Here is a 26480-nt window from a genome sequence, read left to right as displayed (position 1 = left end):
CACCAGCCAGGCGCGAGCGGTTCCTGCCAGGCTTCAGGCTTCAGTCGGCAGAGATCCATTCAAGAAAGCCCTGGTCTTCTTTGAAACATGGAGATCTCCTAAGCACTTCATAAGTGACTTGATTCCTTCAAACAGCTGAGAATTAAAAGCGCAGGAAGTGCGCGCTTTTGCAAATTCTTGTTCTTTACATAACAATATGTCATATAAAACATATTAGCTGTGTTATACGGTAGAGGCAACTCTGTGTTGACTTCTCATTACACAAAGGATGTCAAGTTAACTACGAGAGATCCTTCTCTTTTGGTTTATACGTTTTCTGCGGATACGTTACTGGGATAAGGAGCCGACACTGATCCTTAACTTTGAGTTAAAGTTTTTTTAACTTAGTGAAATTATTGGGGTTTTTGAAAGGAGTGTGGGATAACTCTTTTCAATTTGAGCGCGAACCCTCGTGTTAGGATCAGGTGATCGGGATCGGTGTTGCGCTCCTTCATAAGGTGTATTGTCATAGAAGTGGTCCAGTACTCATTGACAAAGTCCTTTCAGGCTCTGCCGAGTAAGCGGTTCATACCCCATCGGCAGACCCACAAGAACTCTTAGCCATAGATCACAATATCTCGCTAAAGTCTTGAGGTGATGCAGACTACCGGGCAACAGCCACGAAGTCTACCACCTATCAGATAGGAACCAAGTGGTTATTTATACCTACAACATATGTTGTTTACCTGTCTATTCCATGTTAGCTGTCTTCTACCCTCTCCAAAGGGTGTCAATCAGCTATGTATATATCTGACAGGTCTTTGATGTATGAAAATGATATTGTTATAATACAATAACGTTTCATACATACTTACCTGGCAGATATATACGATTAATGGCCCACCCAGCCTCCCCGCAGGAGACAGGTGGAAGAGAAAAAATATGAATAGAAAACGGGAATGGTTCCTAATCCTGCCACCCAGGGCAGGACGGTAGATCACCTGACCTACCTGCAGCGTGTGCCGCGAAATTTGAATTTCTGTCGGGGATGACGGAGTCTTAGCTATGTATATACTGCCAGGTAAGTATGTATGAAACTTTATTGTATTATAACAATATCATGTTTCTACCATTAAAGGTTATCGGAGTATGCTTTCTGCTGTGTTTCAAAACAGAGGTTTGAAGATAGCAGAAGATAAAGATCTCCACGACCTTATTAGATCTTTTGAAACCTCTAAAACCTTTTCTCCTCGTATTCCGAACTGGAACTTAGATGTGGTTTTGAAATTTCTATCATCAAATAGATTTGAACCTCCTCACAACGCGTCGTTTAGAGATCTAACGAGAAAATGTATTTTCTTGTCGTTAGCGACTGCGAAGAGAATTAGTGAAATACACGCTCTAGATTCTCGAGTAGGATTAAGAGTGATGCGGCAATTGTTCTTTCCAGACTCTGTTCTGGCCAAGAACGAGAAACCTTTCAAAACCCTGGCCAAAGAGTTTTGAAGTTAAAGGACTTTCAAATCTAGTAAGAGAGGAATTAGAAAGATCATTATGTCCGGTTAGAGCTCTGAAGTTCTATTTAAAGAAGAAGAATGAACTCAGTGGATGTAAACAAAGCCTGTGGTGCGCAGTTCGGGATCCTAGTAGACCCATGTCAAAAAATGCATTAGCATTTTTTGTTAGGAGCATTATTACGGATGCTCATAGTAACTGCACTGAAGACTCTTTCAGGACTCTCCGAGTGAAGGCTCATGAGGTTAGAGCGGTGGCCACTTCATTAGCTTTTCAGAAGAACATGTCTTTAAAAGACATTGTGGAGGCGACTTACTGGAGGTGTAATTCAGTGTTCGCATCGCACTACCTTAAGGACGTTAAAGTGACATATGAAAAGTGTTTCTCTCTGGGTCCTTTTGTATCAGCCGATACAGTGCCGGGCTGGGAACACTAACGATCCTTAGAAAAATTTGTATTTGTTCTAATTTTTGATAGTACATAGATCTACCTTGTGAGACGAGTTGTTGTTTTTTCTGCTGATTAGTATGCTTGGTGGTGCACGGGCGTCCTGGCTTGGATCAGTGGGGAATCAAGAGACGTCTTACTGGCTAGATTGTACAAAATATTTTTTTAAAAATTTATTTTCATTTTTTGTACTTTAAGTACGAAGTTTGTGATTAGAGTTTGTGTTGTTTGCAAGGAGTTAGGGGATAACTTCTTGCAATCTTAGAACTAACATGGATAGGTTGAGGTGATCGGGATCGATGTTGTGCTCCTTGTATAGGTCTTGTCAAGTAAGTGGATAAGCACCCATTGACATAGTCCTTCCATGATCTGCCAAGTAAGCGGATAAGACCCCTTTGGCAGAACCACAAGAACTCTTAGCCATAGATCAATATCTCGCTGAGGCTCTTGAGACTGACTAGACTCCTGGATTGTATTCATGAAGTCTTCAGTCTAAACAGGTAGGAACCAAGGTTTTTAGTACAGGAGCATTAGGTCCTTAAAACATGCCAACTTGGAAAGAAAATGCAGAAAGCTGATTTTTTTACTGATGGTACTACAATTCTTCCTCAGATGAATGACATAAAGTTTACCAAAGTTAACCCTGAGCTTGCTGAGTAATTCAAAATGGCGGGCAAGATGGCTGCCATTAGTACGGAACCCACTTTCTGAACTAATAACGCTAAAAGTGGGGGAAAAAGTTTTACAAATTAGGTTTTAAGCAGTGGAAAGAACATTTTTCATGTCATTTATTTGATATGTTACCCATTTAGTCATACTGTATATAAAAAATTCTTTATTTCCTCATAATAAGTGGTGTGAGATTTTATGCAATTCAAAATATTGATTTGTAGTCGTTACTAATCCTGTTTTCAATTCTCCTACATATACCTATACCCCCTCCCTCTCCTAATACACCTGTGATACCCATTGCAAGGGGTGGTGAGGAAAAGTGAACTCGTCCTGGACCTGTATAAGCTACTTCCCGTATCTCACTGGCTTCCAGACACTTAGTCTACCACACAGATCCTTCGTGATTACACCACATTTCATCAGACAAGGCTGTTCAGGTACTTTATATTCATCTGGTATCATCTCAAAATATCTCACCTTTGTATTTTATAACACACACACACACACACACAGATATATATATATATATATATATATATCTATATATATATATATATATATATATATATATAAACTACATTTGGTAGACTAATTGTATTCAGACTTACTTATTGTGCTCTAAATATCCAATCTCTCGGCACCAAAGGCATTGTTTTCCAAATTATTTCTGTAATCTGCGAATGAGAAATTCTAAATTTTTAAACTGCGAATTAAGAACCAGTGATTTAGTTTGACATCAGAAACTTTTCCTTTGTTTCAAGGTAGGGAGTGTGGCAAGAAAGATGCGATGGTGTGTTTTTTGCAATGAAGCCATTGAACATGGCTCAGGGGTGCAATGGGTCAAAAGAGATTGGGACAAAAAGTCTTAGCAATCAGCAGTGAAATAAAGGATTGGGTCTAGCACCAGTTGTTAAGTAAAACAGAGCACTACCAATTCCTATACACAAGAGATGTAGACAGAATTATCTCTTGCCTAAAAAAAAGAATGTCAAGAAAAGGAAGAGAGAATCAGATAACTCTGGTAAAAGATCAGAGTACAAGGCACCAATTCGCAGGTCCCAGACAGACGATTTCGACCTACGAAACCAGTGTGTGTTTTGTGGAAAGTGTATTGACTATTCTATGATAAGCAAACAACGTCTTAAGAGACGTGATAAAATACTATGAATCGAGAGCTAAAGACTTTATCCACTCATTACAAGAGAAATGCATAGAACGCTCTGATAAATCGGGGCAATGAAGTACATGTGCGTATTCAAAACATTGGATATACAGTTGCTGCTGAGGTAAAATATCACCATGACTATCAGGTAAGTTTTCACAAGGGTTGGGAATCTGTGCAAAATCCCACAAAAATGCCTAAAGGTCGTCATATAGGGTCAGTTGATGAAGAGTAAAATGTAGGATTTGACAAACTTTGTGAGCTCTTAGATAACAATGATGACCACCAATACACTTTGACAGAATTAGAGGGTCTTTTGAAGGATTGTTCTGGAGATGGTGAAGTGTACACTGTGAGACAACTAAAGTCTAAACTACAAGATAGGTATAAAGATGAAATGATTATTACGTGCGAGCAAGGTAAAGAGACAATGTATACATTTCTGAATGAGAGCAATAATATACTGAGACAACATAACAGTAATACTGGACTAACACCTGAAGAAATTGTCGACATGGCTGGAGTTCTCATAGAAGATGAAATAAGGATAACCATATTATGCTAAATCAAACCCAGTATCCAAAATTTTTGGAGATGAGCAACTATGAGAAGATGGAAGAACGTGTTTCTCAACTTCTATTAAGGTTACTTAGTCATCTCATCAAAGACAGAGGCTGTAGGATTGCAATATTACACAGTATAACATCAGCTGCACGCCCCAGATAATTTCTCTCTCCAATTCTCTTAGGATTATCAGTGTACTGTAATGCTAAATTCGAGTCTCGTGAATTAGTTGATTTACTTAGCAGTCTAGCATTTGCAGATGATTACCGAGAAGTATTACGCCTCTACAGTATGTATGAATGGGTTGACAAATTTGTGAATTTTGTATTTGACAATGCAGACATTGACACTCATACACTGACTGGACTTGGAACATGGCATGTTTTGGGAGGCATCGCAGGTGTAACGCCAGCTGGAGAGATTGTGGAAGAAAACTTGCCTCGTTCAACACAAGTTCAGTCCATTGTAGATGCTGGTAGATTTGCACAATTACCCACCAAAAAATACAAAAAACCACAAGTACCAGGTCTCAGAAATGTATTAATCAAACCACTAGAACCTTTCAGTACCAACCATTCCTTCTTGAGATTAGGTATAACCTTAGACAATATCTGGCTGGCCAGCTTCCATGTAACACAGACTGCACGGTGCCCATTATGGAGTGGTTTCAATCAAACTCTCATGAAGCAAATCCACTATGATGTAAGCAGAATAGACATTCTGACATTCATTAATAACAGTCCAAATCATCCAGACACCCTTTACTCTGCCCTCTGCTATGCCCAGGATGTGTCAGAAAAGTACAGGCTAGGTATTATCCCTGTCACATTTGATCAGCCAGTATACCAGAAAGCAGTTGAAATAGTACAAGCATCTCCAGACCTTACCATTGTTATAGTGAGATTAGGTGGCTTCCATCTTTTAATGTCATATATGGGTGCAATTGGACATATAATGGCAGGGAGTGGGCTGTCTGATCTATGGGAGACTGTCTATGGAATCAACACAGTGAAGCACATGCTGACTGGGCATGCTTATGCTCGTGCGCTCCGAGCACACATGCTGACAGCCTCTTCTCTTGTTGGGAAGATGCTTCATACATCAACATCTTGAAATACACTCAACTTGGATCATCTTAGAGTTGTCCATGAAAAGCTGCTTGATGGGAAATATGAGGTTGGGACTCTTCAACAGGACTCCTCTGTGGTTCATCTAACAAATGTATTAGATGATCTAGAACATAACCTGACTACAAACTCAAGAACAGGAAAACTGTGGAATGAATATGTCAAGATGATACGTCTAATGCTCTTGTTTCTACACGCTGAGCGTACTGGTAATTGGGAAATGCATCTATTTTGTGTCAATGCAATGATCCCCATCTTCCATTCTGGTGGACACCTAGCATATGCAAAGTCTGCCTGTCTCTACCACACACAGATGAAAGAGCTCCCCACCATCATGGACAAGGATCAGTATGTTACATATACAGAATCTGGATACTGGACAATACACCGGAGTGACCGATTCTGGTATGGGAATTTTACTGACCAGACCATAGAACAAGGTTTTTAATGCGGAGTGCGAAACTCGGGTGGCAGGTTTGAAAGCATGGCCGTGGCATCACAAGCAGCACTCGGGCAAAAGGATGATTCATGTCTGCCAAAGGCTATTCCAATATGTGAGGTAGTTGAAGATTTTTGTGGAATTTATTTCAGACAAGTGATCAACAAACTGACATGAGAGCCTCCATGACTGAACGTGACAGGAAACACTATATCCTTTTTCGAAATTGGTTGAGACACTCGCCATTCTCATACACAGGTGAGCACAGTGAAAATCTTATCTCGCTCGCAACTGGTATCGTGGCACCAACATCTGCCAATGCTGAGTGTGCCTTTGAGATGGGAAGGAAATCAGCTGAAAGTGTGACAGGTAAGAATTTTGCAGATGTTAAACCCAAAAGAAATTATTGAGTTACATCAAAAGGAGCAGCCACCAATGGAGTGACAGTCCGTGGCAAAGTGGTAGAGGTAGATTCCACACTATTATTCATGTGTGTCACATGTGTTATAGAAAAGCAATCTGAAATGGAAGTCTACCTTCAGCATGAGATTAGTAAACAGCCTCCTGCATTATTTGATAAAGAGATGATGCACAAGAATACTAAAAGTAATCTCGCAAGTCTCATAAAAGCTTCAGTTGTACCCATCTCAAGTGATGACCTTCAAAATCCATATTACATTGTCGATGGTGGACATCTACTGCAAAGTGTTCCTTGGCCAACAGATGTGGATGGTTGCACATATGGTGATGTTTGTAGAACATATGTATCATACGTACTAAACACCTTTGGTAAATGCACTGTATGTTTTGATGGGTATTATGCTACATCAACAAAATTTGCAGAGCAGAACCAGCGTAGTCTTTTTCACACGGTCTTTGCAATCTGAAGCTAAATAGTGGGAACTGTGGCAAGACCATCAACTGCCCGATAATGTTCGGACCTGAGTGATATCAGGCGGAACTATTTTGCAGGGCTGGACCACGGATTCCAGGGGGGTCTAGTTTTGCGGATAGGACTCTTGGCATTCTGTCCGGTTTGCCCATAATGTGATTAGGGTGGGGATGATTGTATTCTGGTAATACTCTCAGTCCTATCAAGCGGGTTTGGCTTACACTTGGGCCACTCTAATCATGTTTGTGCCATCCCCTGTGGGGTAGGGTAGGGACGCGGACATTTTTGGGAGTCGGTTCCATCACTTGTGCCATTAGTGGAAGAATAAACTTCATGAAAAGGAAGGCTGATGATGTCTTTTTAAGGTTTTTCAGGTTTATCTATTACCAATACTTTTATCTTTATGAATAATACAAATAAAGAATCAAGTACCCTGGACCCTTTGATGGTAATGAATCGGCACAGTTGATGACTGCAGGAACCTCCACTGGCAACCTTCCTCTGGAAAACTCAAAAAAACCTTCCAGTGTAATCACACTGAAACCTATAGCTCCAGTACGGAGTAAGGGGAAATTTAGTAAAAAATATAGTTACAGAAATAGGACCCAGAATGTTTGAAAACTCGTATGATAAATATTTGACTTTTAATTTGGAAGACTCTAATTGTGACATTTTTAATGTATATAAAGATATTGTCAGGTGCTGTGGCCGAGAGCCTAAGATTTCTTCTGAGGGCGAGGAAAGCTGACAGTGGAATCTGCCTCGGCAAAAGAGAGTGAACAGCTAAAAACATTATCTCACCTTGGAGGAGTTAAAGTAGAGTGTGCAGTACATGCTTTTTGGAATTACTCCAAGGGCATGATATATGCACCCCAGCTTGTGACTTACTCGGAGGAAAGGCTCGTAGAGGAATTAAGGGAGGCAAGGGGTAATAAGAAATTTGAAAGAATGAAGAAGATAAATGGAGTCCTAGTCCCACTTCCCAATTTAATTGTTACTTTCAATTCCACCCGATTGCCTAGTATAGTGAAAGCAGCCTGGTTACGTTTTAACGGTAAAACAGATTATCCCAAGACCGAGGAGATGTTTTTTATTGTCAAGAATTTGGACACATGTTGGGGTCATGCAGACAGAAATTACAAGGCAAGCCTGCTACTTGTGTTAAATGCAGTGAGCCAGAGCATGGCATATGTAATAAGGAGGCCAGATGTGTGCATTGTGGAGAAAATCATCCATCATCTTCACTTAATTGCGATGTATACATCATGGAAAAAGAAATTCAGACATTAAGGGTGACCGAACGTATCACATTTGGAGAGGCAAAAGAGAGAGTGTTGAGTCAGTACATTAGACCAGGAATATCCTTTTCCAGTGTTGCTGCCAACCGAAGAAGAAATATCAATGTCACCAAAACTAATGTTAATAAAACACCAGTTACGACCTGTACTCGTGCCTCTTTGGAGGCAGCGCCAGTGATTGCTTGGCGCTCATGCCTCTTCGGAGGTTGCGCCAGTGACTCCTGGCGCTCCTGCCTCTTCGGAGGCTGCGCCAGTAATTCCTGGCGCCCCTGTCTCTTCTGAGGCAGTGCCAGTAATTCCTGGCGCCCCTGTCTCTTCGGAGGCAGTGCCAGTTGATTCTGGCACTCCCGCCTCTGTGGAGGCAGTTCCAGTGGTTTCTGGCACTTCTGCTTCTATGGAAGCAGAACCAATGATATCTGGGACTCCTGCCTCACTGGAGGCTGTGCCAGCTTTAAATGGTGCTTCTGATCCTTTGGAGAATGCACCAATGTCCAACCTTCACACCCCTCCTCAGGCAGCATCAGCTTTGTCTGGTGTTCCTGAGACCGATAACCCTCTGAAAAGGAAGGCAGCCATAAATATAATCAGTCTCCTTCCAGAAATAAGGAGCAAGTCAGTAAGCTGAAAGCTCTTAAAGAGGCTCTAATTTAACAGCCTCTAAAGGGAAGTAAATTCATTCATTTTCTACAGTGGAACTGTCAGGGATTAAGAGCTAAATGGGAAGAATTAAGGCTGCTCATATCAGAAGTGTCTCCTGTTTGTATAGCTCTGCAGGAGACAATGATTTGGTAATAATATGTGCCCCAGCCCACGAGAGTTATACATCCTATCACTCCACCTATATAATTTGAATATTGGAAGCCATGGTGGTGTCGCTTTGTATGTTCGAAATGACACCCCACAAAATCCTATCAGTATCCAATCAGCATTGCAAGTGATAGGTGTGCAGATCCATTTGCAAAGAAAATATACAATATGCTCTCTTTATCTACCACCTAATGAAGCCTTCCCCATCAATGAATTTAAATCTCTTATTCAACAGTTACCACGCCCTTTTGTTATTTTGGGAGATATGAATAGCAGAAATCCTCTTTGGGGTGACATCATCACCAATCAAAGAGGAAGGTGTTTAGGTTCCATCATAGAAGATCGAAAATGTTAGGGATCCTCAACTCTGGGGAGTCTACGCATTTTCATGTTCAAACAGGCACGTTATCAGCAATTGATTTATCTATATGTAGTGATGACTGTATTATTGACTTTAATTGGAGAACTATAAATGATAGATTTACCAGTGACCATTTTCCGATAGTGGTGAGTGTAGCATCAAGTCCTCCATCTTCAAGGCTACCCAAATGGAACATTGGTAAAGCTGATTGGTCAACATTCAGGAGCACAGCTCAATAGATGACTCTGCTGATGACTTTCCCTGTGTAGATGACGCTCTTGACTTTCTGAATACAATGATGTTCTCAGCTGGTTCTTCCAATCTATACCTAGGACTTCGGGCAAATTTGTCTGCCGACCAGTTCCCTGGTGGACACGTAAATGCCAAGGGGGAAACTCATAGAAAATATGAGATCTGCCTTTCAACCGCAGATACCGCAGACGAAAATGGTGAGTATTATCGTGTAGAATTTCGAAAAGCGAGAGCTCATTTTCGCATGGAAATCAAAAAAGCATGAAAAAAGAATCTTGGACGATATTCATATCTTCACTAAATTCGAAAACTCCTCTGACTCTAGTTTGGAAGAGAGTTAGAAAAATAGCGGCAAGTTTACTCCTTGTCAAAAACCTCCCGTTATCAAGGTGAATGGTTGTGAGGTAGCAGACCCCCAGTTAGTGGCAAATGAGTTTGCTAATCATTTTGCTAATGTTGCGAAGAAAAATGATGATAGACCCTATTCAGCTCAAAGACGGATAATAGAACAGGTCGAAATTGATTTTAATACCTTAAGACATGAGCATTACAATGCTCCTTTTACTATTAGAGAATTTGAATCAGCCTTGAATAAATGTAATGAATCAGCTCCTTGGGACTGGACGATATAACATATTCAATGATTAAGCATACCCCTGAAAATACCAGACTTTTCATATTAAGCCTAATTAACAGAATTTACAGAGAACATATCTTCCCCAAGCTTTGGGAGAAGTTGAAATTATTACCATTTGTGAAACCTGGAAAAGATCCATTCAAGACAGAAAATTATCGTCCCTATCGCATTAACTTCTGTTTGTGTAGATCATGGAAAAAATGGTGAACTACGATTGAGTGGTACTTGGGAAAGGGGTAAATATCTGTCGCCTGCTCAGTGTGGTTTTCGGAGTATGCACTCCACAACTGATGTATTGGTACGAATGGAATCTTCAAATGATACAACATGGAGATATGGCATTTTGAGGGTCCTTTATGAATGTAACCTGAGAGGCAATTTGCCCCTGTTTATTAAGGCCAACTTTTTTTAAAAAATAGGATATTTCAGGTTCAGGTTGGAGCAATAATGTCAGATATATTCAATCAGGAAGGAGTACCACAAGGAAAGTGTTTTAAGTGTAACCTTGTTTGCCTTGGTAATCAATGGGGTTTCTAAAATAATTCCCCCACCCCGATATAACATATACCCTTTTTGTTGATGACCTATCGATTTCCTTTGCAGCATCAAGGATGGCAGTGGCTGAACGCCGCCTTCAGCTCTGCATTGATAATATAATAAAGTGGGGCTGAGGTTAATGGTTTTTAGATTTTCCGCCAGTAAAACGTAACTATGCACTTTTGTCGTATAAGGGGAATCCACCCTGATCCAGATCTATTCATTCATAGGCAGATAATTCCATGTGTTTGGTGAAACAAGGTTTTTGGCTTGGCTTTTGATTTTTGATAGCAAGCTGACCTGGATTCCACATCTGAAATATATTAAGGCAAAATGCTTAAAAGCAATGAATTTGCTGAAAGTCGTGTCTCACACTTCGTGGGGGTGCAGACCGAACACTCAGATGTTGAGATTATATAAAGCCTTGGTCTTTTCAAAATTAAGTTACGGGTGTGAGGTGTACACTTCTTGCAAAAGCCAAATAGCCTTAAAATGCTCAACTCAATTCATCATGGAGGAATACGGTTGTGTACTGGAGCATTTAAATCGTCTCCCACCGAGAGCATGCTTGTAGATGCTGATGAGGTGCACTGGATCTTCATTACAAGCGTCTGCTGGTTCGGAGCTGGTATAGATTCCAGAGGCTACCTAAGTCTTTAACCAGCATTTGTATGAGAAATGAAAGGCATTGGCAGTTTTATGAAAATCACCCAAGCAACCTCATCCATTCGCTTTTAGAGTCTATACCATTGTTCGTGAATTAAACATGCCAAGGGTCGAGATTTTACAAGCAAAACTATTCAGTTAGTCCCCCTGGAACTTCCCAGAGGTAAAATTCTGCAGATATTTCAATTTTACCAAAACAGAATTGTCCAGTGAGGCCACGCGGTCAATATTTTTAGAACATTCCTTGCAACATGACGGCTCAAAGTCAGATGCTGGCGTCGGCTTTGGTGTAGTCTTCCCTGATGTAGAGAGGAGTGGCAGGTTATCATCTGTTGCATCAATTTTTACAGCAGAGTTATATGGAATTTTAAGGCTTTAAAGGAAGTTTTAATTCGGAATGAAAGTAATTTTATTATATATTGTGACTCAAGAAGGTCTTCAGTCATTGGAATCTTTTAACCCTTTAAACCCTCTGATTTTAGATATATTGGAATGGCTGCTTTTACTAAAAAGAAGAGGGAAAGAAATAAAGTTCTGTTGGGTGCCTTCTCATGTTGGGGTGGCTGGGAATGAGAAAGCTGACCAACTTGCAAAGTCTGTGGTCAGCTCCCCAGAACCCACAAGATGCCTAATACCATATTGGGATTTGTATCCTCTAGTAGTGGTCAGAGAATTAAAAAATGTTGGCAGTCCAGTGGGAGGATATTTTAAACAATCAAAAAATGCGTAGTATCACGTCTTCAGTGTCTCCTTGGTCATATCCATATATGCCAAGGAGACAAGAAACGATGTTGTGCAGATTGAGGATTGGACATACAAGACTCACCTATGGGTTCTTGATGTCTCGTGAAAATCCTCCGTTTTGCGAGAACTGTACTGTGCCCTTGACTGTGAGACATTTGCTGGTTGAATGTCCCAGACTTGGGAATTTGAGACATAGTTTCATGTCTTGGGGTCGTGACAGAGTAGGTAATTTTATCCTAGCTACAATTCTTGGAAAGGATTGTAATATAGAGCAGTTATATTATTTTTATGAGGGAGGCTGGCCTTCTTAAACCAAACCCAATTTTAAATTATTATATAGATTGTCTATGTAAAAGAACTTTTATATATGAACAAAATTTTTATATAATATATATTTATAGATTTTTATATGAAATTTATCAAAAATTTTGTTTTTTTATATTTAATTTATTTCAGTGTCAATTACCCAGATGTTGTGACGCCAGATATAATACACAATCAATCAATCAATCTGCGTTATGTGATGCAACTTTTCGTCTAGATCCTTCTAAACTAAAAAGTTCTTGTTGGAGACGATGACGCTCACTGGTGGGCTCCGCCCATTTCACCCCTGCCCTCAGATCGCCGTATATATATATATGCCCTGAGGAAGTAGAGATCAGATCATCAGTGAGAGATCAGAGAGAGATAAGAGAGGAAGAGGACACACAAGAGAGAGTGTGAACGGAAACGAGTTAAGTCGTCCTTGGTCGAAGAGAGAGAAACAAGTTAAGTCGTCTGCAGTCAGAGAGAGAGAGAGATATCTCGACGCTGAACAACCCCTTCCATAGAAGAAACTTCTTACAAGTGGCTTGGAGGAGGAACCCACCCTTCGAACATCCAAGAATAGACATTGCTTGATGCAGTACGGAGGCAAGAAGCCGTCTGACGTTCTGCTGTCTCCTTTTGTGAAGCCGTCACTTCAAGCACTGATTTTCGACAGCTGCAAAACTGGCCAGCAAGTATTTCCTTACCTCACAGTTTCCCCAGTTCACATATTGTAAGATTTTACTTTTGTTATGTAAATAGGAGAAACCAATCTGCATTTATCTTTGTTAGTAAGCTTGTAAATAAACTTCTGTTCGGTTTGAGTTTCTTTCTATAATCGCATCCCGAGTTTCAACTGTTGGTGTTGAATCCTTTTTGTTTATCATAATAAAGAACCTGTAGCGAACCTTGGTGTTCATAAGAGCGCCAGAACACTACTATCACCAAGTGCCATGTAGTACCCAAGGTTGTGTGGAGTCACAGCAAGGTGCAGTTGCCCCTGAGTGTCCATCAGCGCCATCTCTGGTAGCTCCCACTGTGGACCCTATTCAGCTGAAATTGGATAGCATTTTGGCTTTACTTAAGTAAAGCTCCCATGATGCCTCGAGTTCCACGTCTCAATCATCCGGTTCATCTGAGACGCTAGTAGTGGCTAGGACACTTCAGGCACCCATAGGTGCAGAGCCTCCTCAGGCACCCATAGTAACTACGATTTCTCAAGCTCCTCTGGTTGCAGGTACCACTCAAGCTCCTACAGGTCTTCCTCCTGTTTCATCAGAAGAGGAAGAGGTAGAGGATCAAGTTGCCTCTTCTGCGTATGTTGCCTTAATGAAATTGCTTTTGGCCTCTTATCCTGCCTTCTTTTTGCCTACAACTCCCTTGTCACCTATGTTGACTTTTAGTCATGGATATGCCTTATACTTTTCCAACATACCAAAAATGGTTCTTTCTTCTTCAGTAAAGAGAGCATTCAAAGACAGAAGCATGGCTAGCAGAAAAGGGGGATCAAGGCAGAACTTCTTTTAGTTTTCCTCCCTCTAGGATATCGAAATGGAGGTACTATCTCTGGTATGCTAATAAGGAAGTACCTTCAATGGGGATCTGTCCCTCTTCCTATGGAGACTTCTCAGGTTTTGTAGATCCGCCAGATGTTCTGCCTTCTCTTTGGCAAAGATTTTGTTTTTGGCCTTGGAACTAGCACATCTCTTAAAGAACACCTTCAAAGTGTTCAAAATCATGAACTTTCTTGATTGGGCAGTGGGTGCCTTGACTCAAAATTAGATCTCGCTCGGTCTTGCCAGAGAATTTTGCTTCGGACTGATTGGAAGTGTTGTCCCGTATTGACAGGAATCACAGATGGCTCCCATGAGCTAGCTTTCCTTTATACTCAGGACACTCTGAAGAAGAGGGAGCTCTGGTGCTCATACACCTCTAAGGGAGTTGCGGTGATTCAAAGATCAGCATTGCGGTATTCATTGCTGGATAAAAAACACCTTTCTCCCCAGTCTACAGTCCTCAACATAGCTTCTGAATTGCAGAAGAAGAGTACTCAAGATCTTGCTCAGTCCTCCAGCGAGACCAAAGGTGACTCCTGTTGTAACTATAAAGCAGTCTCTTCCTCTGAGGGCACAGCCCTTTCGGTCCAGACCGAGAGCCTTCTCCCACTTCAGAGGAAGTACTCTGCCTCAAAAGCAGTCGAAAACCCCCTGCTAAAGGTCCCTCTTGTAGGTGAGGGGACCATTATCCATGCACAAGTTGGAGCCAAACTTCTTTTGTTTTGGGAAATGTGAAATGTGGCAGAAGAATGGAGCAGAAGCCTGTATAGTGAAGGTTCTAAATGGAGCAGAAGCCTGTATAGTGAAGGTTCTAAAAGGAGGATATATCATCCCCTTTGTCAAAATGCCTCCCTTAGTTAACACACTAGTCTTATTGACTGCTTATTTGCAAGGGTCAGAGAGGTTTTTGGCACTTTCAGAAGAATTTGTGTCTTTTAAAAGAGGGGGCGGTAGAGCCAGTGCAGGACCTTCATTCTCCAGGTTTTTACAATTGTCTACTTTTGGTCTCCAAGTCATCATGGGGCTAGACTCTGGCCCGTCTTGGATGTCAGTGCTTTTGTCTTGAAGACAAAATGCAAGATGGAAACAAACCAGTCAGTCCTGTCTGCCATTTGCCCAGGAGATTGGATGATGTCCTTAGACCTACAGGATGCGTATTTCCATGTACCTATTCATCCCAGTTCAAGGAAGTACCTCAGGTTTGCTTTGGAGGGAAAGACTTTTAACACTTTTGGGCTCTTTGGTTTGGTCTTATGACAGCATCTCGGGTTTTCACCAGAGTGATGCCTCCCATTGGAAAGTGGCTACACCTACAGGGGATAAGAATCTCCCTGTATTTGGAAGATTGGCTTCTCAGAGTCCATTCAGAGTCAATGCATGGAGGGAGGACCTCAGAAAGACTTATTAGTACTAGAATTAGGTATTCTAGTGAACCATCAGAAGTCCCAATTGATCCCCTCTCAGAGGATTCAGTATTTGGGGATGATAATAGTGTCTTAAGATTTTCGGGTTTTTTTGGACACCGAAAAGGATAGAATCTTGCCTAAAGAAGGTACAAGAGATTCTTTCCCTGGAAGAGTGCTCAGCCAACAATTTGATGAGCCTTCTCATGTTTCTATCGTCAAAAGAACAATTCATACACCTGGCTTACTACATCTCGGACCCCAACAGTTCTTTTTGAAAGTGAGCTGGAACAGGAAGGTTCTTCCAGACTCATTCATGTTTACAGTGGCAAAAGAAATTAAGGAGGACCATCTCTTGCGGAACTCCAAGGAGAGATATTTGCAAGGAAAGCCTCTTTTTCCATTGAGCTCGACCTGAACTTCTCAGATGCATTACTCCTGGGATGGGGCACTCTTTTAAAGAAGAGCGAGGCATCTGGTATATGGTCCCCAGAACTAAGGTCTTTTCACATAAATGTGAAAGAACTAAAGGCTGTGCATTTAGGCCTTCAGTCTTTCTCTCAAAAAGTAAAGAACAAGACAATTTTAGTTCACTTGGACCACAGGACAGCACTCTCTTACACAGTGAAAGAAGGAGGCACTCAGTCTTTCTCTGTGTATAAGGCAGTGAGAGATTTCTTCTGGGCAGAACAGAACACTACCAGAATAATTACCAGGTTTATCCCTGGAAAGACCATTGTATTAGCAGACAAGCTAAGCCTTCGGGTACAAGTCTTCTCAATGGAATGGACCTTGGATCCACTAGTCTGCTTAGACCTATGAAAGATTTGGGGAACACCAATGATGGACCTATTTGCCACGTCTTGGAACCATCATCTTTGTATTGATTGCCAGTACCAGATCCCCAAGCCTGGTAGACGCTTTTCTCCTGGACTGGTCAAACAAAGATCTGTATGCCTCTCTCTCTCTCTCTCTCTCTCTCTCTCTCTCTCTCTCTCTCTCTCTCTCTCTCTCTCTCTCTCATTCAATTTGATAAGACAGGTGTTAAACAAGTTTCTGTCACACTAGAATGTCTAATTCTGGTAGCACTTTTCTGGCCGTCGAAGGAATGGTTTCCTGATGTCATCGACCGCCTAGTGGACTTCCTAAAGCTACTTCCTCAAAAGAGGCAGCTGCTTAGACAGCCACACTTCCAGAGGTCCACCAAGGCCTTTCTTCTCTGGCACTGACAAGCTTCAAACTGTCAAGAGACTTCCTAGAAAGAAAAGGTTTTCTAAAGCGCCTGCAGAGGCAATCGCTAGATGCAGGAAGCAGTCCTCTAATGATGTCTATCAGAATAGTAGGAGATCTTCAGAAAGTGGTGCAAGAATGCAAAATTAATGTCTCTTCTCAGACCTCTGTGATCCAAATAGCTGACTTGTTAAATTCAAGATCAGAGAGGAGCCTTTCAACATTCAGCATTAAGGGCTATAAAGCCATGTTGGGGTCAGTCTTTCATCATAGAGGATTAGACTTGTCTCCCAAAGATTGGACATTTCAGATTTTACTAAGTCTTTTGACACCTCCAAAGGTAAAGATTCACCTGCAGTACCTTGGAATCTCGACATAGTTTTGAAGTGGTTGTCAGGTCCTCACTTTGAGCCTATGCATTCTATCTCCTTAAGAGACTTGACTAGGAAAACCCTTTATCTGATATCTTTGGCAACAGCAAAGAGGATCAGTGAAGTGCATGCCTTGGAGAAAAGGATAGGTTTTTCGAAAGGGAATGCTATCTGTTCATATTCACATGGTTTTTTGGCCAAGAACGAGTCCCGCTCTAACCTATGGCCTCGTTCTTTCTCTATAAAGATCCTGAAAGAAGTTCTGGGATCTGATGATGTGGAAAGATCTTTAGGTCCAGTGAGATCTTTAAAACACTACTTGCACAAAACTAAAGACAATCGCAGCGATTTTTGCAGTATGTGGTTCTCTGTTAAGAACCTGTCTAGACCTTTGTCTAAGACTGATCTAGCATTCTTTCTAAGAGACGTGATCCATGAGGCGCACTCATCAGTTCAAGATGTGTTCCCTTTATATAAAGTGAAAGCTCATGAGATTAGACCAGCAGCCACTTCCCTGGCTTTTAAAAGTAATGTCCTTATCAGTAATTATAAATTTTGCATTCTGTAAATGTAAATCTGTGTGCATCTCATTATCTGCAAGATATTAGAACAGAGTATGATTGCAGTACCTTGGGTCCTCTTTTTGCGGCTGGTGTGGTGTTGGGAAAGGAGGTATATGGTCGATTCGCGGTCAGTCTGTTTCGCGGTTAATTACTTTCGCCCCCGGGTGAAGTCGATTCGCCATCCTAATTGCACCCATACTTGGTGGAGTCTGTTCGCCGTCAACATAGGAGTCGTTTCGCCGTCAATATAGGAGTTGTTTCGCCCCCGTTATTAAGAAATGGACCAAGATGTGCAATTGGCAGCAGAATTTTTTTTATTGTTTGTAAAGTCATCGTTAATATAATTAAGATTAATATCACATTTTATTCTATTCTATGTACAATAATTTACATTATTTCCGTAGAAGATAATCAGAATCATTCAGAATCACTCCTAGCAAATATAAAAAATTGTACTTAATTTTAAAATAAATATTCACTTCCACGCTGGTAAAAAATATAAAACAATAATATCCAGCACTCAAACAACTGTCTCCTGCCACAGTCAATCAGAAAATCCATTCGTTCCAGGCATTCCCACTGTCCTAAACTAGCTAAAAAAATATAAACAAACAACTCGGTTATTCCATCGGTCTTTCTCAACACAAACAACCACTGCACTAATTACCTTTTGCTCGCTGAAAAACAGACACACACACACACTAGCTAAAAAAATATAAACAAACAACTCAATTATTCCATCGGTCTTTCTCAACACAAACAACCACTGCACTAATTACCTTTTGCTCGCTGCAAAACATAGATTTGTATATATTTGTTTTAGTTGTGCCATGTATTCTCTAATGTGTATTTTAAATTTATTATCTTCTACAGAAATAATGTGTAAATTATTGTACATAGAATAGAATAAAATGTGATATTAATCTTAATTATATTAACGATGACTTTACAAACAATAAAAAAAAATTCTGCTGCCAATTGCACGTCTTGGTCCATTTCTTAATAACGGGGGCAAAACAACTCCTATATTGACGGCGAAACAACTCTTATGTTAACGGCGAACAGACTCCACAAAGTGTGGGTGCAATTAGGACGGCGAAACGTCTATAACCTGGAAAGGAAGTGTAGGAAGCAATCCTTCCTAAAATCTTTTTACTCCTTAATATAAGGTGTTTTGTTTTTTGGGAAGCCTGGAGGTACAAAGTATCTGAGTTACCTCCAGTTCTTTTGGTAGAGTGGTGGTGATTTTTTATTTAGACTTGTTTTGGATGTAGGTACCAAGTTTTTTTCTGGTGAATTGTTGGTACTGAGCCCTGGGCAGGGGCACTTTATCTATCCTTAGTTGGCCACTGGAAATATCCATCGCCACAAAGGTCCCACTAAAGCAGTAGGTTCTTACTGGCTGTACAGCCACACCTCTACATGATAAGATGAGTAATAACCAGAAGCAGTATTTTCCTGCATCAAGTCTTATCAGTTAAGGAACCACAAACTTTCATATACTAATGTTGGAAAATTTTTCCTATCCTCTTTCAATGTGGGAATCAGCTATATAATTATACGTACTGGGTAAGTCCCATAATTAAAATGACATTTTTATAATAATAAAATAGTTTTTATAAAAGTAATTATATAATCTGAGCCCCCTCTGTCCCCTAGCATGGTTTTTTCTTTTTAAGGGCATAAAACAAACAGGTCTTTGTCAAGTGGTTCCTCTCTTTCTCCGAAAGTGGGTAGGGTCATTGTTTCCTAACCAAAACAGAACAGAAAATTAGTGCTATCCATGAATTTTGGAACTTAGCTGCCAGGCGAGTGAAACTCTTCGCTTTAAAATTACTGGGTAAGTATAATTAAAACTTTATTTTATTATAAAAATGCCATGTTTGTTCCAGTGGGAATACAATCACCACCTTTCATTTTCATATAGGAGTACTCATCAGCACAAGTCAGAACCTGGTCTAAACTTCGTAACAAGGTACTAGTTAACTAGATGGTTAACAGGTAGAGATGGTGGGTTAGTACAGGAGATCCCCTCACTCACTGACTGTTCACCTGCTGTTTTTCCAGCTGTGGTAGAGACTAAAGCTGGTTCACTTAAGGTAGATTCTTGGATGAGCCCTATTCTTACGAGACGTTTGTATGGCGGCCGCTGATTGGCTGGTACTGGGAGGTAGGCAGCTCCCAGCCAATCAGCGGCCGCCAAACGAACGTCTCGTAGGCATAGGGCTCATCCAAGGATCTACCTTGAGTGAACCAGTTATAGATGTGATGCAATTGTGTGTGCTGAATGTTGGACGAGAACTCTGATTTTGAACATGATTATTTGCTGATTGTCATTCTTTTGTGTTTGTGTACTTGTTTTTATTAATCTGGATGGGTTTTTATTAATCTGGATTGAAAAAAACTTTAACTTTGATATGCTTTGTTAATGCTGTGGTTCCTGCATGCTTGGCCATTCCTTCCTAATGCTCTTCATCTTATTCTTTATTTTATGTCTTGGGGTGTTAACTGCACAGATTGGTAAATGTATATTGATGAATTTATATTAAAAAGTAAACTTTGTTGTCATCTTATGAAATTTCTTATTCATGATGAAAATTATTCTCATGGGCTGAAATAATTTGTGCATATTTTACTTGGAATTCAGATTTTTATTTTTTTTCAGATTAGAAAATTCATAACCATTGTTTTATCATTTTTACAGATGTCTTTGAACAATAGAACACAGTATACATATGTCCAACATCCAGCAAATAGGGTAGAAGTTAGAAATATGGAACCTACTTCTTGGAATGATGGTAAGCTGGATGATATACTTGTTCCATGTTACAATGAAGTAAATTGAAAATTGGCCATTTTTATTAATCTTACCAAGCAATTATTGATCTGTAGGATTCCTATGCACAGCAGACCAAACTTCAAAATTAATAAACATTACCTATAATAATTTATTTAGCCATAAATCCCCAAAAACTGCAACAAAATTTGCCACATTGGCAACCCTGTTACCTCCTATTCTGTCCGTCAGTTGTTAATGAGCGCCGTGCTGCTTACATCACGGCCGCTCTTTCTAAATTTCTTAAACATTTTGTGCCTTTAAAGCTCTCATTAATTGTTAATGCGACTTTATGTTAATTACCACTCACGTATTACATCCACAAAATAGTGAATTAACTTTTATTTCTGTTTTGGTATTTATTTTATATTACGAACTTTTGCGCGACCGGGATTTACGTGGCCTGTCCAACAGTCCAATGGATTGCCAAGATAATTCGATACTTCCTTTCTGCCGGCAACATCAAGAATTGCCCAGCTTGTGGGACAAGGATGAGTAGCAGGGAGCATGAACCCCATGACATTTGTAGCTCTTGTCGTGGACAGGTTTGTGACTTGACTTCTCATTGCGTCTTATGTAAGCCTTGGTCTGACGAAGACATGACGACTTATATGAAACATCAAAGAATCTTGCAGCTTAAAAGATTGATTAAAGGGAGAAAGAAATTGGTAGCTAGACTTGTATCTAATGATTTCCTTGACTTGTGCGCTCATGGTTCTGGCTCTTTGGTTTCGGTATCGTGTGATTCCGATTCCGAATTAATTGATGCTTTGCCATCTGTACAACCGGTAAATAGTGAAGTAATTTCTGATGTTGATTCAAAGTTTTTGGCGATGGAAACTAGTTGGAAACAGAAATTGAAAAATTACAGCTTAGTTTAGATAAGAGACATCTCAGCCAAGTTTAACAAACTGTCAGAGAATGTCTAAGACTTTTAAGATTCATTTTCAGCTCCTTGTCAGGTACCTGTCGACAGCATCATGGGTAATGGTGCGACAGATACCCCGGCTTGTGAACCCCGTCGTGGCAAAGGCCTAGGGGGGATCCGGTCCGGGCAGGTGCCTGACGATTCTTTACCCAATGTGTCCCCTGTTAGTCCCGTAACAGTGCCAAAGGGTGCTTATTTAGGAGAAGGGGGGAGGGTTATTAGTGTTAGACTTAAGATAGCTAGTCATCAGGATCTTACTTCAGGGGAAGTTTCTCAGTTAGGATCTGATGATGATGATGTGGATTCGTGTGATATTGATGTTTCCTTGAACAGCGGTAATGATGTCGAGTTCAAGAAACTTTTTGATTTAATTTTGAGTTTTCTTCCTTAGACGAGGCCTAAAGAGCAGAAGCAGCCTCCGCTTATTGTATTGCAGAAGGGATTTTTCTTGATGGTCCTTCCCGGTCGCGGGAGTTTTTAAGTTTTCCCTTTGCTCAGAGGTTCGCGAGAGTGAGGGTGGGAGGTCGCCACTAAACTTTTGAAGGTGATTGGGGAAGGGAAGAGGAAGCTCTCTTCTCTTCTGCGACACCGGAGAGGAGTTTTATCAGGTGGCGGATGATACTTCATTCTCACGACCCCCCAAACCAAATCCTGATTTTGTCCGATTTTCGGCTCAACCTTTGCTTTCCAAGGCTTTGATCTCGGTCTCAATCGAAGACTTTATTGCCATGGAGTCTGTTATGACATCCTTACAAGAAGCCCAATCCTTCAATATGTGGGTCCTTGGAGGGCTTTTAACCCTTTAACGCCGACTGGACGTATTTTACGTTGACATTTTTTGTCTCTCGGGTGCCGACTGGACATACTTTACGTCGACATACAAAAGTTTTTTTAAAAAATTCGCGGAAAAATACTTATAGGCCTACCAGCCAAAAACTCTTGAATCACGTGCCTTGGGGGATGCTGGGAGTTCACGGATCAAGGTGTTGTTTTGTTTACAATCGTTACACAGGCGCGCAAGCGTGAATTTCTTTCTTGCCGCACTAAAAAGTATCGGTGACACATCTCAGAAATTATTTCGTCACTGACATAATTTTTGTACCATTTTAAATTAGCCGTTACATAGAGTATTATATATGAAAATGTGCACATTTTTATGTAGAATACAACCAAAAAAATACTCATGATTGTAGCTTTTATCAGTTTTGAGATATTTTCATATAAATAACGATAAGTGCCAAAATTTCAACCTTCGGTTAACTTTGACTCTACCGAAATGGTAGAAAAACGCAATTGTAAGCTAACACTCTTATATTTTAGTAATATTCAATCATTTACCTTCATTTTGCAACAAATTGGAAGTCTCTAGCACAATATTTCGATTTATGGTGAATTTATGAAAAAACGTTTTCCTTACGTCCGCACGGTAACTCTTACGAAAAAAATCATACGTGCGATTGTGGTAATGTTTGCACCATTTTAAATTAGCCGTTACATAAAGTTTTATATATGGAAATGTGCGCAATTTCATGCACAATACAACTAAAAAGAACTCATGGTTGTAGCTTTTATCAGTTTTGAAATATTTTTATATAAAAAATGATAAGTGACACATTTTCAACCTTCGGTCAACTTTGATGCAATCAAAATGGTCGAAAAACGCAATTGTAAGCTAAAACTCTTATATTCTAGTAATATTCAATCATTTACCTTCATTTTGCATCAAATTGGAAGTCTCTAGCACAATATTTTGATTTATGGTGATTTTATGAAAAAAATAAAATTTTCCTTACGTCCGCGCGGTAACTCTTCCGAAAAAATCATATGTGCGATTGTGGTAATGTTTGCACCATTTTAAATTAGCCGTTACATAAAGTTTTATATATGAAAATGTGCGCAATTTTATGTAGAATACAAAAAAAAAAAATAATTGAAGGTTGTAGCTTTTCTCATTTTCGAAATATTTGCATATAAATCACGATAAATTGAAAAAAAACCATGTTCGGTCAACTTTTACTCTACCGAAATGGTCGAAAAACGCAATTGTAAGCTAAAACTCTTACAGTCTAGTAATATTCAGTCATTTATCTTCATCTTGAAACAAATTCGAAGTCTCTAGCACAATATTTAGAATTATGGTGAATTTAAAAACATAAAAAACTTCCCTCTGCGCGCAGATTCTCCCCCGCAAATCTCTGAAATGCGTACGTCTCATTCTCGGAATATTGCTCCATTTCATATTAGGCATTTCATAGAGTTTTATATATGAAAATGTGCGCAATTTCATGTAGAATAAAACGAAAAATATTTGAATGTAGCTTTTCTAATTTCCGAAATAATTGCATATAAAAAAAATATATATAAAAAAATTCGACATTCGGTCAACTTTAACTCGTCAGATATGGTCGAAAACTGCAATTGTAAGCTAATACTCTTACAGTACAGTAATATTCAATCATTTGTCTTCATTTTGAAAGAATTTGGAAGTCTCTAGGACAATATTTAGATTTATGGTGAATTTTTGAAAAAAATATTTGTTTACGTCAGTGATAATATTTTCTCTGTGTTGCTTTTATCGTTTTACAATGTGTCATATACCAAAATGATCGCAATTTAGTGTACATTACAAAAAAAAATTAACTTGTTACCTTTAACTGTTTTGCGCATAGCGCGATTTGAATACAATTATATATGAAATTTTGTTTTCACGCTATCATATATTGCATTATTTATATATGATAATGATAATTTTTTTTCATTTCTGATGGTTGCATACTAAACTTCAGGCAATGACAAAAAAAGGAGCCAAAAATGAACTCTTAATCTTGAAAACTAAGCGCGCTGTGATTTTTTGAAAAAAAAAATTTTTCCGCTTCCGCGCTCACTCCGAGACTACCTCGGCACACGGAAGACGATTTTTAATATACCCCTTTGGCGTTTAAGGGTTAATGTATATCAAGGACTCCAGGTTTGTTCCTCCTGATGCTCCTCTTTTTGAGAAATTCTGCTCGTCTATTTCTATCGCTTCTGTACATCAGAACGAGCTTGCCGCTTCAATGCAGGCCTTACTTGTTTCTCTAAGGCGTAACCTGTATTTGTCGCAGTTACCCTCCTCTGTATCAGAGATTCAGAGAAACTATTTATTGTCCTCTTCTCCTTTTGGTGATTCCCTATTTGATATGTCTGTGCTTTCTGAGGTTTTGAAGAAACATCAAGGTGATGCCTCTTCCCAAGCTCACTGGGCCTTATCAAGAGCTGTTTCCTCTGGTCTTCCTCCTGTTCCTTCAAGGAGTAAGCGTAAGTTTAGTGCCAGATCCATACCTTCTACTCCAGCCCAACCTCCTCCTCCTTCTGGCTCATTTTTCCAGGGTACATCTCAGGTTTCTGGTGCCTCAGCTTCCTCCTCTGGTGCTCACTCTTTGAAATGTGGGAGAGGTTCTTGGCGTGGCTCCAAGGGCAGAGGAAGAGCTCAACCTCCAGGAGGACCTTCCTCTTCTACTTCTTCCTTGTCTCTGTGTAAGAATTTTTGTACATGCAACTTCCCCAGCAGATATATACTTAGCTAATGTCTCTGACGTCCCGACAGAATTCAAAACTCGCGGCACACGCTACAGGTAGGTCAGGTGATCACCCTCTCCCGCCGCTGGGTGGCGGGAATAGGAACCATTCCCGTTTTCTGATCAGATTTTCTCTGTCGCCGGTGCCGACAACAATGTTGTTGGTATCTTCTGCATGGAATTCTTGCTTGCTTCGCTGAGGATTGTTTGGGAAGTATTTAATCTGTGGCTATTGGCATACGCTGTTTTTGGACCGTTTTTGGAATTGTTTTTGGAATTTTTTGAGGATGTCTGATGTTACACCTGAAGCTCGCTTTAGAGTGTGTATAAAAGAAGGATGTAAGGTGAGGTTACCGAAGGCTACGGTGGGACCCTCACACTATTTGTGTCAAATGTAGGGGGAATGAATGCTCAGTTACAAATACTTGTGATGAATGTGTAAGTTTAACCGAGATTCAATGGAAGAGTTTGACTGCATATGTTAAGAAGTTAGAGAAGGATAGAATAAGGAAAGCTTCAGCTAGAAGTTCAAGTAGATCCTGCTCTTTGGAACAGGATAGTCATTCTAACCCTGTAGTAGTTTCTCCGACTTATGTGGTTTCAGCTCCTTCCCCCGCAGCGAACTCGTAGATCCGTCTTCCAAGAGGGCTGCTGTAGAAGCGTCAATACGTGATTTGCAAAAGCAATTATGAGAGATGGAACAAGGTAAGGGTGAAGTGTTCAGTGACGTGTGCAGTGTCCCCAGTGCAGTGGAGGGGGCGTCTGACCGACTCCGCATCGCTCCTAGGCCTAGACCTCTTTCAGACTCCCATGACCAAGGGAGGAGGAATGTCGAAAGCCGCAAGGGGGATGTAGAGTATCCCCAACGGTCAGGCGTCCCTTCAGCAGATCCTGTAGACTCTTCCCAGGCTGCTTTGGATCGCTATAGAGAAAGCATCCTAAGGAAGTGTTTCTCCGATTCGGATTCTTCCTCGCCTAAACATGGATGGAGCTCCGCTTCCAAGTCGTGCCCGCTTAAAAGAGCCTGGAAGCCTTCAGGAGAAGGCGCTCTAGATTCCAGCCCGGAGCCTTTTCCGGAGTATTCTCCCGCGCAGAAGAGAGCAATGAGGTCTCCGGATTCTTCACCGGAAGGAATTCGCACTTCTACCAAGAAGTTCTTGATGGGCCTACAAGCACAATTGTCCACTTTAGTAGGTTCTCTTTCTGCAAGTAAGCGCAAGGAGCCTTCTTGCAGGAAGGACAGCTCTCTTCCTGTAAAGAGCTCTTTTAAGAGGCCATCTCCTAGTAGGAGGTCGGATTCTAGTAGGCGCCTTTCTCCGAGAAGACCCCCTTCTCCTCCCAGATTTTTCGAAGGAGACTCTCTCTATGCTTCGTCTCAGCACGGACGATTGGCTTTTCCACCTAGAAGCTCTGCTTCGAGGAAGCTTCAGGACTTCTCTAGACGGCCTGAGATAGGCACAAGAGCCTCTCCTGTTAGGCGTAAGGAAATGCTCTCCGCACGAAGAAGTAGCGGTCTCTTTTCTTCAGTCGAGCGCTCTCCAAGAGGTAGGATCTCCTCTCCGGACAGAAAAAAGGGGAAAGAGAGTCTACGCCCTTCCCGTAGAGAGAGGTGAGAAGTTCTCTCCCTCCAG

The 26480-nt window shown here is 40.6% G+C and overlaps 1 protein-coding gene across 2 annotated transcripts in view; it reads left to right on the top strand.

Annotated features, from left to right (window-relative positions):
• Window positions 1-26480, top strand: part of LOC135220847 (centriolin-like) — a 601514-nt gene that overhangs the window by 40982 nt on the left and 534052 nt on the right. For both annotated transcript variants that reach the window (XM_064258407.1, XM_064258408.1), the window contains exon 2: window positions 20233-20326. In XM_064258407.1, coding sequence (XP_064114477.1) covers window positions 20233-20326 — 94 coding nt within the window. The remainder of the gene's footprint in view (window positions 1-20232; window positions 20327-26480) is intronic.

The sequence above is a fragment of the Macrobrachium nipponense genome, chromosome 2, assembly GCF_015104395.2.
Source record: "Macrobrachium nipponense isolate FS-2020 chromosome 2, ASM1510439v2, whole genome shotgun sequence".
Lineage (NCBI taxonomy): Eukaryota > Metazoa > Arthropoda > Malacostraca > Decapoda > Palaemonidae > Macrobrachium > Macrobrachium nipponense.
Note: the sequence above shows the minus strand (reverse complement) of the source record. Positions and strands in the feature narration are given on the sequence as shown.